General features: G+C 39.4%; 1 protein-coding gene across 1 annotated transcript in view; it reads right to left on the bottom strand.

Annotated features, from left to right (window-relative positions):
* The window catches only part of PTPRR (protein tyrosine phosphatase receptor type R), a 142410-nt gene extending 130210 nt beyond the window's left edge, over positions 1 to 12200 (bottom strand). The window contains exon 1 of the mRNA XM_050324996.1: positions 12050 to 12200. Coding sequence (XP_050180953.1) covers positions 12050 to 12113 — 64 coding nt within the window. The 5' untranslated portion in view covers positions 12114 to 12200. The remainder of the gene's footprint in view (positions 1 to 12049) is intronic.
* Positions 12201 to 19693: the final 7493 nt, after the last annotated feature.

Raw genomic sequence — 19693 nt, forward strand, 5'->3', positions numbered from 1 at the left:
GGAGATAGAGGTGTGTGGATTTAGCCATACCTTGCATAACTCAGTGTTGGGCACTCTTAAATGAGACTGGAGACAGGGGACTCAAGCATTTCTCTAACAAGAACAGGCTGAGAGAGCTGGGCTTGTTCAGCATCTAGGAAAGACTGAGAGGAGCCCTCATCAGTGTCTATAAGTATCTGAAGGGAGGGTGTCAGGAGGATGGACCCAGGCTCTTCTCGGTGGAGCCAGGCAATAGGACAAGAGGCAATGGCAGAAGCTGATGCACAGGAAGTTCCATCTGAATATAGAAAGAACTTTACTGTGTGGGTGACTGTGCACTGGAACAGGTTGTCCAGAGAGGGTGTGGAGTCTCCCTCCCTGGAGATATTCAAGAACCATCTGGATGCAATCCTATGACATGCTCTGGGATGACCCTGCTTGAGCAAGGAGGTTGGCCTAGATGACCCACTGTGGGCCCTTCCAGCCTTATCCATTTAATGACTCTGTGATTATATGGTTTTAACAAACTATGCAATAGTAAAAAATAAATTTTCTTTTGATAGATAAATGCTTCCTGATGATGCCTTTATAAAAGGAACCAGGACTAAATTTTTATTTGTTTTTGATTTTTGGTGGTTTGAGTTTTTTTCATGGATGAAACACAGTGAATCTTCTGTGCCTTTAAGCTGAACAGAATAGCTACAACAGCCCCATTCAGCTCTCAGTCTGGAAGACAGTGTATCTGACCAGAAGAATAGGCAAGGATCCACTCTCTCACAGATAAAAAGTAACCCAAGCTGCATTAGTCACCTCCTGGAAGAGCACTCTAAGAAACCCACTGTGGTACAAACGGAACTTTATGTTCTAAAAGAAAAGTGAGCCCAGAGAGCTCACCCTGATCAGCCTAGAATTTCCTCTACAGATGCTGTTACAGTAAATGCCAATGTTAAATTTTGGGAGCTGATTTTTAGTTTAAAAAATATAAAATTTATGTTATTTTAATTCTTATAGTGAGCTATGAATAACAGCTTAGCACCAACAACGTTTCAATTCAGGCTGAACAAGAAATCATTTTGTGCTATTCAGACTGAATTTTTCCTCTGATTTTTTTGCTTCTGTAAGCAAATCAAAATAATCATTCATTTGCACTACCCAGTGCCCTTAGGAGGTTTCAGTGCAGGTAATTACATTCTGTTGACCTAATTTCCTCATGAAATTTCAGTTAGGGAAATCAAGGACAATACCTTATCTTGCTATAGGATTGCTATGCATCATTGGAAAATGCATTCTCTGGCAAAAGTGGGTCCATGTCTGTAGGCAGTGAAGCAATTAATAACATACATGAACAGAAAATCAATAGTACTACTCTTTTAAATGGCTAAAACAAACACAATTTCCTAGATGACCACTGAAGTCACATGGGTACATCAGGTTTTGATTGGGAAGATGTCTGAAAGCCTCTACCAACTGTAACACTTCATCTATTAAAGTGTAACAAGAAGCTCCAAGGTGATATAGAATGCATACTTTCTAAATCTGAACATCTTCACTGCTAATTTCAGTATTTCTACCGATGCCACAATTTGCCATCTTCCTGAAAGGAAAATCAGACAAATCACTACGAAACACCCTGTCCTGCTGAATCCAGCTGTTCTGCTTGCTGGTTCCAACTAGGTGTTCACTTGATTTTCGTAGTTGTCTGCAGAAACATACAAAATCAAAGTCTTTCTCGCAGGAATTTGAAAAAAGATCTACAGAAAATTGATGGAGAATAGGACAGTAGAAGTTCATGTGAAATACCCACATGGAACCAATATATGAGAAGCACAAAATTTCCTCATGAAAACAAACAGGTAAATCATAAGAACCCCAGGTAGTACACTCTTATGAGCCCATCTTACACTACAAAGTTGCATTACATATATAGAAATGAAGGCCTCTAATAAATAGTAAATCTGATGTGAAGGATGTTGCGGACACTTTTGACTGTTCCTGTTGGCCTCTGCTTAATAGACCGTCTTGACTCCCTGAATAGCCTCAGACACTTGATATTTTATCTTAAAGCAATCTGACAGAAAATTGTTAGATTCTCAATTCCCAAATACCTTCACTTTTGCTAAAACAGACATACAAAAAATTTCAAGATAATCAAGAACCATTAATCAACCAATAACACAGTAGCATGCTTTTTCTCTTCTTAAAACATAAAAATATCACAGCTCTACAGATATCTCACATGTTTGTTAAGGAAATGATGGGTACCCCACTTCACTCCCTACTCACCCCACTCTCAGACAGTCAGATGAGTTTTCCTTACTGGCTCAACCCCAGTAGTCAAGTTTCCCATAGCAGAGTCTCAGACCTCTGGTACCTTGAAGTAATTTTATCATGATGCAACAACACAAAAACAGCTCGAGCTGGGTGCCTCCTCCCTAACATCCTCTACAGCTAGAAAACAGAAATTTATTTGCCTGGAAAAGGCAAGTCCCAGTGGGATGTAACATAAACCAAACAGGGCCAAGATAATGTTGTCTAAAGTCATGATGTGTGTCTGGAAAAACAATTTGAGGTCATTTTCTTAAGTCTTGCTATTTGTCTTAATCTGAACAAATTAGATTCATAATAGGGTATGTTCCTGAACTGTCAGTTCTATAATGAGATATACTGTATATTTACTACTTGTAAGTAGTGCAGTCACTCCCAGATTCACTGACAGAAGTGCTGTGCTATATCTGATTAGTAAGTAAAATGCATAAGTGAATATAGATGCATAGTGTATATGTTTTAAAACTCACACTTAATACTTTAACTAGCACTATAATAACACTGAAATCTCTTTACAGTTACAGATAACTTGGTATATTACACAGCTAGAGATTTTCATGCTAAAAAGATGAAAATTGGAAGGGAAAAAAGCAGAAAATGTAGTCATTTCATATGGGAAAAACATGTTAAAACTTGACTTCCTTCTAAGACAAATTTAACTCAAATACAATTTGAGTTACAGTACTTAATGCTGTTGCCAAATAATTTCTCATTTTCAGTAAAAAAGACTTACTAAACTTTGTTAATTAAATTTTGTACCCTGAACTCCTCATGCTTTTTTTCTTTCTGTTTGCTCACCGCTCTGAAAGATCCTCTTTGTCCCATACAAACTTTCTCCAAACCTATAAAGCAGCCCCACATTTTGGACAGGCTCAGCTTTATCACCTGTTGCACCATGGGTCATTACTTCTTGGACAGCCACCCTAGTCACTGTGAGAGGCAGGTCAATGCACTTATGCAGACCGTTGATCAAACCTGTCCAATAATGCCAAAGTTCCTACAGTTGGGATATTCATTGCCTGCCTCTTTTTAGACCACTGAGATAGAAACAGACTCACACCCTGCAGAGTAGTTTGCAGTTCTTTCTTGTCTATATAAGGGCCAAGAAGGTGCTGGCCCACAGGAAGAAGAAAAAAAATGCTTAAACGCTAAAATGCTTAATATCATGCTAGCCATTTATAAGCATGGCTCTAACTCTTTAGCAGTCATAGTGACAATGATACTAAGAGAAATGTTAACTACTGGTAACTCTAGACATAGGATGAACACTGCTGTAGGTTAAAAGACTTCTGTCTCTTCTGGGCTGTGAAGGTTGTCCCTTCTGGTGCACGCAACAGGATCTCTCTTTGGCTTTGCCTTTAAAATACACAAAATCTTTTTTTTCATCCCTATTTCATCTACCTTACCAAGTGGAAAGAAAAAAGAGAAAAAAAACTGGGAAAAAATCCCAAACAAACCAATAAACACATCAAAAGGAGTCAACATAACTGGTGGGAAATAAAGAAGTTTTAAATGATGTTGAAAGCAAAAATGAGAACAAAAGCTGTCTGGAGACAGGATGCCACAAATTACTGTTCAACTTTAGCATGGTGCACCACAAATTATTGACAGTAAAATACAGTTAAACAGTAACTAAAATATGATTTGAACATTAGCTGGACAACAGAATATACTTTCAAAAGTGGTTTTGTGAGGTAAATCAGGGAAACCTGAAAACAAAAAATATGAATCCACTTGTTGCTTTGGTAACACATGCATGAAGAAACACATTGAAAACTTTGGAACTGATAAAAGAATTCACCTGGGAAACTATTTTCCCACATATTACAGAGGGATTTGCAGGCTATTTCCATCACTGAATGATTGTTTCCATCATTCAGAGATTAATGACAAAACACAAAGCCTGATCAGATCCTTCCTTCACACCACAGCTACGTCTTTAGACAAAACCTCTTAGAGTAACACAAATTAAGCTATTCTCTACTCAAAGCAGACTAGTAGACCTAACAATCAGGCATACTCTTGTATAACTTCTCACAGCCTCCTTCAGGTAGATGGATTTCTCATCCCTGTTACTTTAAAAGTCTCGAACTTTAAAAGTTCACGAACAAAGATGAGCACACCTTACACATGTAAGTGAAGCCAAGAGTTTATTGTTAGCATAATGGAAATCTTAACAATCTAATTCAAGAAGAATTTTTAGTCTAGATCTAATTTTTTGTCATGGTTTAGCTGGTTCTTGGAAACCAGGTAGGAATTTTTCCCTTCCCCCTGCCCACTGCATGCAGGTATCTTAAATGAGAAATTAAGGGACACAAAAGAACTGGCTCTCTGGTTAATTGCTCAGAATCTTGTCTCCTAGGAAATGGGGGGATGACAAGCTCTTCTTTACTTTTTTCTCTTGTCTCCTGGGAAACGGGGGGAGAAGTTTTTGTGCTGGCTGTGGCTGGAACACAGGTCGGAGTGGAAGCTCGGTGGTTCTCTCTACCCTCAGCCTGCTTTTCAGCTGGTGGACCCTGCTTGGATTTTTTTTTTTCATCAGAGAGGAACTGTGTTTTCTGGAAGTTTTTTTCCCTTTCCCCATTCCCATTTGTTTTCTGTCCTGGCTGTGGTCCTTGTGCACATCAGAGGGAGAGAGAGGATTATGCCACACAATTCGACCAGCCAAACAGAGTGAGTGTTTTTTTTTTTCATTGGGAGGACTTTCTTTTTGTCATTGTTCCCCTTCCCCCTCTCCCTGTCCCCTTTCCCAGAGTGTGGGAAGGGGAGGAAACCCATTTTTTTGGTTTCTCCAACACACCGCAGAGGGTGTTACCCCCCCATGTGGCAATGACCAGTGATCTAACAGCACCCCCTGCTGGACAGCATAAAGAACTGCAGGCTCTGCATCTCCAGTGATACAACAGTGCCACCTGGTGACTGGCACAGGACACTACAAGCTCTGTGTGTCTGGTGACCCAATGGTGCCCCCTGTTGACTTGCATCAAAGAATGCAAGTTAGAATTGCACCAAAGGGCACCAACTGAACTGTTTACCTTTTTTCCTTTGCTTGTTTATTGGCTTGTTTTGAAGAGGATTATCTGTGGGTATAGGAGTATTGTTTGGTTGTTTTACTTGTTTCTTTTCGTTGTTTCTGCCAATACACACATATGTTTTAACAAAAGGCTGTTATTTTTCCTTTTCCATATTTTTTTTCCTTCAGTTGGAGCCTCTTAATTTCGGATTTATAATTGCTTAGAAGGAGGAGTTTGGATCTTTTCTCATAACTCATCCTCAGAAAAACACCTGTGTCTCATTTAAACTGGGACATTTTTATAGAAAAACAAGAGATACAGAAAAAGTCACAATTATAGGAATGATACAATTTAAATTGTTTATTCCTTTCCCAGGTGTTACTATAACTCCATGCTTCTCTGGGTCCTCAGGTCAATTGTTTCACATTGGTCTTGTCAATCAGGGGATGTTATGAGGAGTTCTCAGCATCTGGAGTCCTTCATTAAGAAGAGTATGATGGTCATGCTGATGGATTCTTCCTCTTCTCTTCTTCCCTCCTCTTAGGGCTTTATATATATATTTGTTTTCTAACAGGCATTTGTATCTACTCTTTCTTCAAATGTTCTGCAGATCCACGTTACATCTGAATTTCTAAAAATTATGCCACATATGTATGTTGGATACTATTTCTTTACTCTTTTTGTTCTCTTTGTTAACACCTAAAACCAGTTTTCTCAAACTCTAGGATTGCATTTTTACCTTTTACTGAGCTTTTTATAGCATGGGGTCTTCAGTGCCAAGACTGTGCCCCATCTCTTACCATCCTGTGCCTGCACTCCTCCCACATCCTGTGCCTCCACTCTCAGTGTCTCTGCTGTTTTACCAAACCTGTCTTCCTGTTCCTGTGTAGACTAGACTAGAGTTTTCCCACACAAACATAAACAAGATTAAAACAGATATAAATGCTTGGTTAACTAGAAAAACCACTGTCAGAGCTATTCCAAGTAGAACAGGCAAGAAAGTTTGGGCAGAGCAGGCCTGACAAGTCCCAATCATGAGGTCTTGCAAACTCAGGGCTTTGTTACTAGCGATGGCAACGCCTCATTACAGGGTCACAAGATCATAGTCCTTCATAGGAAGGGTTCTGTGCTTTCCCATCTAGGTCTTTTTTGATTAAAAGGCCAGGCCTTTTGCAGCAGAGATACCTATGACGTCAAAATTCAGAGCAAGTAAACGACACCAGAGCAAAGCAAGCACAGGACAGAATAAATGAAAAATCTGGAAAAAATACTTTATTTACCCCTAAACACAATATTTACCCCTAAACACAATGTTCAGAACTTTTCACCAAAAAAATCAGACAAAATAAATTCATACGAAATGTATGTATGCAGTATGTATGTATGTGTGTGTGTGTGTGTAGGCGTATAAAAATCTATTGTGTGTGTGTGTATCTGTGACAGCAAGCAAGAGCACACATGCATGCATGATGAGAGTGGGAGAACATACCCAAGAGAAGGAGGGATGGAAGAAAGGACAGAGAGAGGGAGGGAGAGAGATAATTGCAAGGATATTTTTTCACTTTCTAATGAGCAATCTGCTGAAAATAGAAACAACTGTAAATTGATTTTTGCTGAATTTGTCCCTTTCAGTAGGAAAAAAATAATGCCCTGACCAAAAATATCCACAGCTACAGTGAATTTGGATTAAGCATATGAGTTGCATCTTTTTCAAAAAGATACTTTGCATCTTGTTTCATGGGCCTGTTGCCTGATATATCAATACTGAAACTAGATACCACAGACCATTGATTTCACTAGGTCTACTTACATGAATTAAGAGATGAGCTAGTGGTCCCAAAGGCACTGAAGTATTCTGCCATACTTATGCTCTGGCACTAATGTACCGCACAGACTTTTTTTCCAGAAAGTGTGAGAAAGTAATGCGTCAGTTTGCTAATTTTGTGTTTACCATCATTTTTCAAATGAAGGTTGTGGATAAATTCTGCTCTGCATAAAGTGGATGTAAATGCATAGCATGTCCATGAATTGCATAGTATCTCCACAGAAATTGGTAGCTGCTATGAAAGGAAGTCAACTTCAGTCTTAAAGCTTTGGCTCTTTTCTCAGTAGTAATATTGCTGTAGAAAATCCCACTGAGGTTTTCTGAGCTTCTGATTAACTTCTCCAAGTATTTATTCCAAAGCCAGGCTGAAAATCCTACAGGACAATGACTGTGCTTTACGGAGTAGGAGTCCTACCCCTCCTTCTATCCCTCACATCAAGCCTCATAAGATCCCTGTGGAGGAGGGCCACCACCAAACACAGCCACACGCTGTTATCTCATTAGCCTCCTTCTAGAGAGACATACTCCCCCAAGAGTCCAATTCACGGATTTTCATCAGCAATCCTACTTCACTCCCCAGAGAAGCTGAAACCAGCCTTTGCTGCCTAAGATGTTTCAGTCTTCTTATAATACAACAAATAGAATTAGTCAGAGATTCCAAGACTACAAATCTTGATAATTTCCTAATGGATGTACTGAACATAAATCTCTCATGGAAGATGATGCCTTTCCAAATTCTGAATCATAAGAATTTCCACATGTAAAAACATGACAAGAGTCTCTTTTCCAACCAAATACTTTCTCAAAAATATGAAGTAAAATGTTGAATTATAAAACCATTTCTCCACAACAGAACATTTAAAGAGACAGATGACCACCCTCTGATTACCCAAGAGTCTACTAATAAAAGACAGAAAATTCTATTCTAGTAAAAACACCCACTCATAGCCAGCAATATGTTTTCTAACGAAGGCAATTATAAGTACCAGCTTCATTTAGATTATGTTAGTGTAATGAAGCAGAATCCTTACACATTTTTAAATCCATAGCTCCTTCACTTTCACTCTAAATGTATTTAGAACCTAGAATTATTCACTCACTAGTACAAGTTTATTGAAATGGATCTGATGGCAAACGCATTTTGTGCACCTCACCACTAAAAGTACAGTCTCCAGATTTTCTTATTTTTGTGACAGAGCTTGTGCTTTTACAGAAAATAGGCTCCCCAACACTTAAATATAAACTGCAGTACACTCAATTTCCAACCATGAGAATACCACACAGTGCACATTTGACCAGAAAAGCTGAACTCAGCAGAACTTAGTCAGAACATTCTGTGGACTGTGGTAACAATTAACTGAGAATAAGTCTAGCATATTTATAACATACATTTCTACATGTAGCAAATTCCACCCCAAGGAGTGTTAGTTTGTAGTCAAAGAAATTTCAGTTTGATATAAGGATTCTTCCTGTCATTACAGCATTGCCCCAAGAAGATAAAATTCCACTATTTCCTATCCTGAATTTTATGTGATTCTGCTGAGGGGCTAGAAGAATGGATCCATCAAGAGACTGAGAGAAGGATCTACATGCTTCCTCTCTGAAAAGGCTAGTGGGAAAGTATTGGTTTATGCTGACTTCAGGTTGGCAATGCATCTCTTCACTGATGAAGAAAAAAATATACTCAGGTAATAGAAGCTCTTAGTAAGCTAGTGTAAAGCCTTTGCACAAGAAACCATGACTTAGAAGACCTGACCAAATATTCAGTTAACTCTTTGCTTTTCCAGGACCAGGATTTGTTCATCTTAAAAGCAAATTCTGCAAAAACGCTTTCTTAAAGAGAGATTTTTAATGTAAGGCAGGTGGCGGGTTGATATGGTGATTGTTAACGGTGTAACTTTTTTTCTAGTCTAGTTGGTTTTCTTAGCCTATTTCACAGAATCACAGATTTATTTTTCTTCCAAATTTCCTGTAACTGGATATTTAATTCATCATATATTTTAATTCTGTTAATGAAATTTGTTAAAAAAGAAAATGGGGTGAAACAGGTAATTAATTGAGTAATTTGGATGACTCAAATGGCTTTCTAATTACAAGTTAGTTTAACGCATCACTTTTTCTTTTTGCTACCACCCACCATTCTTTTACAAGGAAACAATGCTTCTTCGTCACTTTGGAAGATACTAGATTTTTACTGCAAGAACATGTAACAGATCACACATACTAAAAGACAGTATAACCTTTGCTGTCGTACACTCTCTCATGCAATGCATAATGTAAGTTGAAGGTTCATGCTGACCTGTAATCAGTCACTACAAATTCAGGTCTTCCTGCAACAGCAATCTCTATATGGGCTGATTACTTCACCTACTGCACTCAGCGGAAAGGCCTAATTCTGTTTTCAGAGATGCGTGCACAAGTGTCTGATTTCAGCTGGCAATATATGCATATACTAACAGCACAATCAGATTTAATTTTCTGTTTACATGACTGTCATGTTATTTTGGAATAAGTATCTAAGTCAACCTAGTAAAAAGGTACCTTTTTAAGCACATGAAAATTCCTGATGTTTTTGACAAGAACATTTTATAGTTTTTGTGAGAATATATATGTGGCTACCAAAACACAACTGTAGTAGAATTGTCTTTCCGCAGGAAACCAGGTTTGCTATATGACCTGCATTACCTTTCCACTACAAAGCACTACTTAAACACATTAATTCTTTTTCCTGTAGCATTAGCTCAAGTAAATGCAGACTTATGTTTTTTCTAAAATCTATTACCACCAACTGATATCAAGGGAGATTTTCTTAATATCTGCTGACAGTGTCTTTACCATTCTCTAGAAACATGCCTCATACAAATTCAGCCTCAGAACAAAAAGCCAAGGAGTTTCCAACACATTACACAAAAATTGACATGTGGTATATAATTTGTGACCTAGCAAGTGGAATGCATTTTGTGATTTCACATGAACCAAAGCTTCAAAATCACCATCAATAATTCATAAGTCTAGGCTATACGTAAAAGATGTCCATAGTGGTAGCCTGTGTAAGATTAAGTTTTCTATTTTCATCAGATGAAGCAGAGAAATCTTAGCATGCTAAACTTCCTTTGTCATTTCATTGTTGTGACATCTTCAATAACTTCCAACAAGAGCAAGTTGTATGGAGGCCTGCCTTAGAGGAAGCACAGCTCTTGTGTGCAGTGGGAGCTGTGTCCAATATGCAAAGGTTGAATTCAACTCGTGTCCATCCTCTCCCTTGTCTTTTCTGAAATAATTATTTTCCAAGATTGCCCAGGGAAAAAAGTAACACCATATAAATATCTATTTTGGTCTCTTCTTCTCAGGATTAGAGACATTTGCATAATAAAGACCAAGGTCTCTTTGCAAGCATTCCCAGTAACAATGAAACAAGTAAAACTTAGTAAGGAAAGTAAACGGCTTAGTGGCAGAATATAGACCCAGTTTCCATGAGCAGCATACAAAAATGAAGGACAACACAACTAATGCGAATTCCGCTATTAACAGAGGATACACTGATATTAGAAGACATGTCAAATAGAGGCTGTACACTAATTTTGTACAGATGGTCAATTTAATACATGTTGTAAAAGAACAATTTAATAGCAGCTTAAGGCTTTTATTAAAACAGCTCACAAAATGCTCCCTATCTTTCAGTCAATAATCTCTTGCACATATGAATGTAAGACATAACAGAATGAGCATCCTAACTATAGATATATAGGAAAGGGGCTCCTGAGATTTTATGAAGTGTAGTCTAATATTCCAAGGCAATAAAATACCAATAAGGAATACAAACCACTTCTCCTGACAAGGCGGGGGGGGGGGGAGCAAAAAGGGTGCCTGTTTGCTGATATATCCATATAAAAAATTATTTTCATAATAAAGCTTATTTAGGGGGAGGAAGGAGAGGGTGGAAGAGAACAACGTAGATGTTCATGTGTTCATGTAGCTCTACATTAAGAGACATGAAGTTCAATTATTACTTTTAATGATTCTGCAGTAAGGCAATGCAAATTAGTTGCACCTTAAAAATTCCTCCTAAAAACAACATTACCACGAGCAAAAGAATCAGTACCTGTGCCTATAATTGTTGTTCCTAATTAAACTTCATTGAACTTACAAGCCATTTACTACTTTAGAAGTAGCTAAGCTTGTCATAAATGACAAAACAAAGAAATTCTTCAACTTTATTTAATTAAGAACTTAATTCAATTATACAGTTACCCCGGATTTTATTTCCCTCCTAAGAATATATATGTTGCACAGGAGAGAGGGAGGCTCTGAACAACGAGCTGTTTCTCAAGGCTTATGAGATTTATGCCAGAAATGTAAGCTCTGACTACTGGAACGAAACTGGCAGAGGGACTTAATGTACGTACTGGGGCGCTCATCGCTCTCCGCGTTTCTGAATGAAACACACGTTTTGCCAGCAAAGCGCAGAGGGGATTTATTAGCACCGCTACAGCAGAAATGCCTGCTGCTGTCGCAGCTGAAATTTCCCTTTCTAAAAACCCTGCTGCCACGAGCACATACAAGGAGCAACGCCTTTCCCCCAGCATTTAAAAATAAATAAATAAATAGAAGAAGAAGGAGGAGGGATGTAGAGAGTCGCTGCCCCAGCCCCCGGCCAGGTTCTCGCGAACCGGGGCCGAAGCGCGACCGCTCCGCGGGGCGCTCAACGCGGAGCTCGCCCGGGGCCGCCGCTGTCCGCGGTGCTGACGGGCGCTCCGGCCGCCGCCAGCGCTGGAGGGGTCCGGACCGGGGCAGCCGCCGCCGGACCGGGGCAGCCGCTGCCTCCCGCTACAACAGGTGCGCCGCCGGGCGCAAGCGGGTGTCCGCCGCCGTCCTGCCCGCCCCACCGTCCGGCCACCCCGCTCACCTGCGGCGCAGAGGTGGAGCAGGAGGCAGAGCGCCCGGAGGCACGGGGCCGCCCGCCGCCGCATCGTGCGAGCCGAGCCGAGCCGAGCCGAGCCGAGCCGAGCCGAGCCGAGCCGAGCCGAGCCGAGCCGAGCCGAGCCGAGCCGAGCCGAGCCGAGCCGGGCAGCGCCACCACACCGCGTCCCGCTCCCCCCGCCCCCGGCAGTGAGCATGCCTGGGAGAGCGCTGCGCATGCGCGACGCCGCACGGGCGGCTGCCTTCACCTGCCTGCTGCCTGGCGCGGGGTGAGGCGAGGGGCGAGCGAGAGCGGCTGGATGTGGTGGGTTAGAGCGGGATGGGCATCGGATAGCGAGATGGGGCAGTGTGAGGGCCCCGAAGAGCCGCCGGATCCAATATGAGCAGCAAAAAGAGATCTCCAGTTAAAGCCCCATGTTCGGGCAGGAGGCGAGAAAGGGTGATGGGGGACGATTTCTCCCTCAGCTTCCCGCTGAGGTAGCAGCCGGGGCTCCTGCTGCAGTGGAGCGGTGGGGATTGCATGTCCCCGATATTGCAGCACCGATGAAGCTGGTCTCAGGAGTTTGGGCATGTTTGGGAGGACTTTGACGGTGTGTGGGTTTCTGTTTAAGGTGCAGGCAAATCTCTTCAATGTGTTGTGAAACACATGTCAGATAAGCAGTTGGCTAAAACTGCATGATGGAAATCACAGCTGATACAGAAATAAAGAATTAACCATTGAACTCCAGACAGCCGTTCAGACCAGGCTGATGCAACACCTACTCAGGAGACGCTTTGGGAATTTGATTACATGAGTATCGGAGACCCACACAAAGAGGCCAGACATGAAGCAGCCGTGTAACAAGGTCGTTTTCTGGAGGGTAACCTCGAGAGCCAGCTGCAGATGTGTCACACGGCAAGTGATCCATCTACGGGAGCCCATTGCTGGATGTGGCAAGCAGTGTACGGGCACAGTCAGGTCTGCGTCCTAAGTAGAAAATAACAACAGAGATCAACAGAGCTTGCTTGCCTCCAACTGGCTTTAAATGAGCCTTCGTGCAGAAATTTTCTTCTTACAAAGACAGGAAGGGCTGCTCACGCCCTGATATCTAGATGCGACTGCATGTGTGACTGTACATATGCAAACGAGCTTCCTTTGCCAGCCCACACACGGCTGTTCACACACTTATAGGCAGTCGGGTCGTTCACTTGACAGCAATGTAAGTGAAAAAAGGTTTGGGTTGGAAGACAGCACTAGATCTTGAGCTCTGCCGGAAACAGGGAATTAAAGTGATCAAGGGGATTTCTGAACAAAGAATGGTATTTGAGCCCTGTCATCTCAGTCATATCTTTTCTAAGTATTGTGCCTCAGATGCCCTGCTAAATTGTGAGATTTCTGCTGCTTCCTCTACTGTGATGATAATTTGCTGTGGGTATATACAAATTCCAGCACATCCTGTTCCAGTTTAATCCTATTAGTTCTGACTAGTACAAATAAAAGCTAAAAGGAGTGAAAGAAAGAAGTCTTATCTGTATGATGCACCCCACTTCTGCCCCTACAACTGCTGTTCCTGTGTGCCCAGGCCTCACAGGTACACCTATAGGCAAAACAAGTAGGGGACTGTATTTATTTCCCTCAGTGAGTTGTGCAGTACAAATTACAAGTTAGCCAACTTCTAGGAAAATATTAAAGAAAAATTTAGCTTCAGTCCTCTGATGCTCTGTTAGTTTTTGTCCACAAGTCCTCACCCTTGTGTGTTCTACGTAAGGTATTTAGGGTCAAATATGTCAACAGGATAACTTCACTGAAGCTAATGGTATTGATTTTTCCTCATGTGGTTACAGATGAGCAGCTGTGGTTTCACATGATTGAGTGCTGAGTACTCACCTCACTTGCAGAGCTCTAAGTCACAAAAACCAGATGACTCACCACCACCCTGTAAAGGAAATTATTTTCTACTGGGTAAATGTCTTGAGATACTGTTTTGAGCCCACATCCAAGAAAACACTTAGGCTTCCAACTCATACATAAGCTGAATTCAATAGGAAGCTAAGACGAAATGATTTACTGAATTTTATATCAATGCATCCTTTTTAAAAGCCAGTCTTGTCAATGCAAAATGGAAGCATTACTGTGGAGTGGGAAGCTGTTACACAGAAAGTGAGCTAACACATGTTGCATCAGTTTGAATTCTCTAGCTTTACTGATTTTTATTTATTTATTTTCCACATATAGAACATGATATTAACAGAGCAGAGATCATTACTGTGAGATTTATAGGACAGTGTATTAAGTCTAGAGCTGAATAAGTGTTCAGCTTAAAACTGAATCTTACCAATAATTCTAAGTGAGGTAAATGGTGTGGGATATTGCTGATTCTTTTCAATATTTTTTCTATAGTACCTTGGTCTCTTCTGATGTGACAGATTGAACATGCTGCTGAGAAGTCACACTTGATATTGGTTCCAATTAAAAGAGACTGGTCTAAGTGTTAAAGTTCTTACTGTTTTCCTGTCCTGTCACACTGAGTAGACCATCTTCCTTGTCTAGGAATCATTTTGCACTAGACTTTCATTGACAAAGTGAAAGTCTTAAAGTAGCTTTAAGCGAAACTAAAACAATTAAAGCCAAATTCAAAACTGATCTTTAGTTTAAGAAGCAGGGAATACATAGATTAGCAAGTAGAAAATAAATATGAAGGAGAGAGAATCACACTTTTGTCTGAGGTGAATAATAAGAATTCTCATATCTGTTTCCCTTAACAAGCTTCAGCAAAAAAACTGAAACACTGTTTTGTAATAAATGAAAACAGGTTGGAGGAGGAGGAGGGGTGAAGAGGAGGTTATATGCATAGATCAAAGCATTCTTTGGAGAGATGAATGCAAATCAGAAAAATAACTACTTTTTGGGAGTGCATGTGTGAATATACAGCAATCTCAGTGGAGAAAAGCTCATGGAACGTACGATTAGGTCTCACACTAAATGATGTTGCTAGAATGGGAAAATGGCTTCTTTCTACACAGTGCAGAAAGGTAACTGCTACAGGAAAAGTGTCAGGGAGTAGCATCTGTCCTTAGAGATTGCCAGTGGGCAAAATCATTATTGCACCATTGCAAATGCATCATATTCTTTAATGAGTGTTGTCAATATAGGATTACAGCCTTCTAAAGTGGTCTGAGACTCTCCAGTGTATTTTTGGCATAATCTGTAATATAGACATGAATAACTGACACTGACTCAGCTGAGAGAATAAAACCCTTGATAGCAGGAGGGAGAAAGAGAGGATGCAAGGCTATTTTATTCTCTGAGCTACTAATTTGTGGCTCTTTTTTTAGATCTGAAACTTCAAGACCATTATGCAGAATTTGGAAAGACCACAATATATGTTTTTTGTAATTTATTTTATTTTTTTTTTACTGAAGAAGTTGACTGTAGCTCAGATGAAAACAATTCATTCGAGTTTGTTGAGGCTGTTTGGAAAGAATCAAATGGATTCAAGGGTACCCAACCAAAAGCTGCCTGTTTAAGACACAAGGCAGACAACTGTTAATCTGTAGTGTGAGCAGCTGAAGTACTGACTGAGACCTGTAAAGGGCTGGGGTAGTCCTAACCAGTACATGAGTACTTGCAAATGGATTTAGCTGTGCTGTTTTGGCTCTCTGTCCAGGTTCATTCAAAGCAAGTGTGTGGAACAGCAAGTGGCAGCTCTGATTTCATACAGCCCAGGTACCATACAACCATTTTCTCTGATTTCAAGTTCTTCTCTCTTTTATGCTGTTCGTACCAGAGATCAGAAAAGATGTCATCCTCCAATACTCTGTGAGGGGCATCAAGATTTATAAAGTCAGGTGCTTCAAATTACAACATAGTCAGAAAAAGATGTAGAAAGAAATTTCAGATTATCCTTAAAAGACCTTTAGTCAAGGCTGGGAATATATCTCTTTGAACTATACTTATTTGTATAGTCAGTTATTTTATGTCAAAGTAATTTGATATAATACGCCTTTCTCAGGAAATACTAGTAAAAAAACCCACAAATATGCCTGTGTGTACACTAATATGCATTTAAATATGGAAGGCAAGTTACCCATGGTTACTGCAGCACATCTCTACATGATGCAGCAACTAAAGCAAATTGCACAATACTATTTATATGCTAAATTCAAACCTCTCAACACAGAAGTAACTCAATTTGTTTAAAGATAAGTAATCAAACTTCAGGCAACTCTGATCTAATCCATAGATGCAGCTCTAGGTTAGAATCAGATTCAGATAAGATGAGGGAATTTGGGCATTGGTCTATTTTCAGTGTTAGCGTCAGATGGTTACTTTGATGCTGTATTTCAATAAGCGGAGCATTCCTTTAAATAGGAAATAAAAGAGAAATCAGTCAAAATGTTAATTAAATATGCAATCTTGTGCAAAGTTGTCTTTCTTTTCCTAGCCCAAGTAAACAAGACCTAACTGCCAGTCATCTCTTTCAGACTGATTTAACATTCAGTTAAATCAAAAAATTTTTGCTGATTTTTAATTTCCCTGAATTGGCTGCCCATTGGCTTTTCAGACAATGTTTCTAAAATATATTTACAACTAAGAGATGAGGTTTCAGGGCATCAGGAACATCAGCACCTTCAACTGGATGACAAGAACATGAACAGGAAACTGTCATCTGTCAGTTATCTAATTGACGTTCATGGAACATTAGGGGATGGGAGTCATAGCAGTTGTCTTCAGCAAATGACAAGTAAACATCTTTTATAATTAATATTCAGCCTGACACTGTTCAGAGATTCAGTGGGTAGAAGAATTTTTTCATTAATTATTTTTCTTCAGGGTATCATTTGATTAATTTTTTATTAGACACATGACATACTATAATTGTAAAGATCTTAACATAATTGCACTATCTGGAAGCTGTAGATAACTGATAAGACTGTTATCTCTTCATGTCAGGTGAAGCTATACATGCCTTTGGTAAAGGAGAAGGTAGCTAACAAAGGTAGACATCTCAGGTTGGGCCCAATTAAATCTCCAGATAAATTCTATCTATTCCTAACTATTTTTTTTAAAGGTTGATGGTTGTTTTAAAGTGTCAGATCTTCACCCTTCTACTCACACTGTTAGTTACGCACACAGAAAACCTTACTGAAGTTCAGCAGTGCCCTAAAAAAAGTCTTTTTCAGTGACCAGTCAAGATCATGAAATGGGTACATAGTTTTGTTGAGAGTTGAAAGTGTTATGACTCAGAAATAAACCACAATTTATTCTTTTGGTAAGGATCAGAAAACACAAATAAACATTTTTGAACATCTGCAATTTTTAAGTCTCTAAGGTTTCCTACCATCCTCCACTATAGAGTGCTTTTCTTCTCTGGTTTCTTCTAAGCTCTCTAATTTTTTAAAAATTGATACTAAATTTTCCATGTCTCCTTTAAAGACTTTGTCTAATTTTATTGCAACAAATTTGACTTTGCCTGTAAATGCCAAGTGGTACCCATTAAAGTGATACTATCTCTAATATATCTGTTTTTGATCAAGTGTAAGAACCATTCTATGTCACCATCTATCTACCTATTGTTGTTACTGGAAAACGTTGTCCCAAATTTGAGAAAGTTGTAAGCACTAACATTTTCACTGTGTGTACTTCAGAGTTTCTGAAGGGAGTGACTGCTGTTTATTTTCAACTGGAAGCAAAATTCCCTCAAAATTTCATCTGCCTTGAATATTATTCTGTTCTAGTTGCTGCCTGGAATGTTGGTGGGTCATTCCATCAGAGCAGAAGTGTATGATTTATTGCAAAGGTAGGAGAGCTGCCTTGTAACTACTGTTCTTAGCAGCAGGGTGTCATAAGGTGACAGGATGGAAGAGAGGGAACATCCTCTTCTACCTGTACCTGTTTTAAAGAGGAGCTCAAAGAGAAATACTGAAACAGGTATGAGCGAAAAGGAAAATATTAGTAACATGAGGCAGCAGTCTGCTTCAGTCTGACTGCAAAAACAAAACCTGAAGTACAGTATTGGATGGGGGAAAACACAATACTAGACAAAAAGTGGTCAGGGAAATAGAAGGAGATGGCAACAGAAGAATGAGGTTCTGTAGACAGTAAAGTAAACATTATAGTTTGGAAAAGAATGCCAGATTCTTTGTGGGTTGAAAAAAACATGTTCCAATTTGCCAAGCAGCAAGGAGTTTTATCCAAACAAAGAAGTAAACAAAGCTCCCTTCTACAATTTATAATCTGGAGAAAAAAAAAAGAGAGGCCAACATTTAGTAATTGTTTCTCTTAATGCTACTTGAGGCACTCCAGTCTTGCTCTCCCAGTCACATGGGCTCCCTTGCCCACATCTAGGGAACACAATGATTAAAGGCAAGGAAAATTATTGTACTTATTAACCATTACTTTTTAATTGATTAAAAAAAGGAAAAGAAAAATAAAAAGCACAAACAAAAGAAATGGCTATTTCATTTTAATTCTTTTTATTTCCCATTTTGTGGAAAGGCTTTGACAAAGACTACATCACTGCATGTGGTCTAACCATATGGAGTCAGAATATCTACTTCCAAGTAGGAACAAGTCTTCTCTTAATGTAAGTATCAAAGACAGCCTATAGGTGGATCAGTTTTGGCTGCACCATACCTGGGATGTTCCAAACCGTGTTGGATGGGGCTTTGAGCAACCTGGTCTAGTCGAAGGTGTCCCTGCCCACAGCAGCAGGCTTGTAACTAGCTGATCTTTACGATCACTTCCACTCAATCCATTCTATGATATCAATCTAATTTTTTGGCAATGCTTTACAACTTTGCCTTTCACAGGGCAATGCAGTCTTGTCATAATATTAAAGAAATATTCCTGGAAAGAAAAATCAGTGTTCCCAAGTAGTCTATTTGCAACATTTTTGTTTCAGCATTTAGGCAATTTCTTCATTTACATTAGCCAACAGACATGCAGTGAAAATCATGGTAGGCTTGAGAATGGGAACAAATGCTTTCTTTGGCTACTTGTTTTATAATCTCATTTTCTTATAACTTCAAAAAAAGGAGCACATCAGATCAGTAGTGTGGGCTTGTTACTGTCTACAGACTGATTATCTACATCTACTACTATAACACTCATCATGTGCTAGCAGTATATCACTACTTTTTCTTTTGTTTCTGAAGAAAATAATCTTTTGTTTGTTTTAAAACCTAGAAACTTTATGATACTTAATTCTGTCATAAGGTTTCTTTTCCTGAAAATAAAGTTTTTTAAGCCTTCTGAGATAGGCCTTGCTCTTTCCAGTGGCATGCAATGGTGACCTAACTCTTCCTCAGCTGTTTTTTTTCACTTACACTTGCTTTTACATTTTATTGATATGTAAGCCACTTCCAAAATATAATTAGATTCCTACAAAGCACAAAGCTTTTTACACACTTTCCTACTGGCAGCATAAAAGGAAATAGTGTTAAAAATTGAAGAATTGAAAATTTTTGTCTTGAGTCTTTAAAAAATATGTTTAGCAGTTTACAGATAGTGGATTTTATCTTTTAACCCCTGAAACTAATCCTTAACTAAGAAAGGGTGAGGAATTTATTTATCCAGAGCATTTCCTAGTGGAAAGTATTTCCCCCAAAAACTTAACCCATGAATGCATATTTTTGTGTTCTCCAGTCA

Source organism: Myiozetetes cayanensis, unplaced genomic scaffold, assembly GCF_022539395.1.
Source record: "Myiozetetes cayanensis isolate MyiCay16 unplaced genomic scaffold, myiCay2020 scf3, whole genome shotgun sequence".
Classification (NCBI taxonomy): domain Eukaryota; kingdom Metazoa; phylum Chordata; class Aves; order Passeriformes; family Tyrannidae; genus Myiozetetes; species Myiozetetes cayanensis.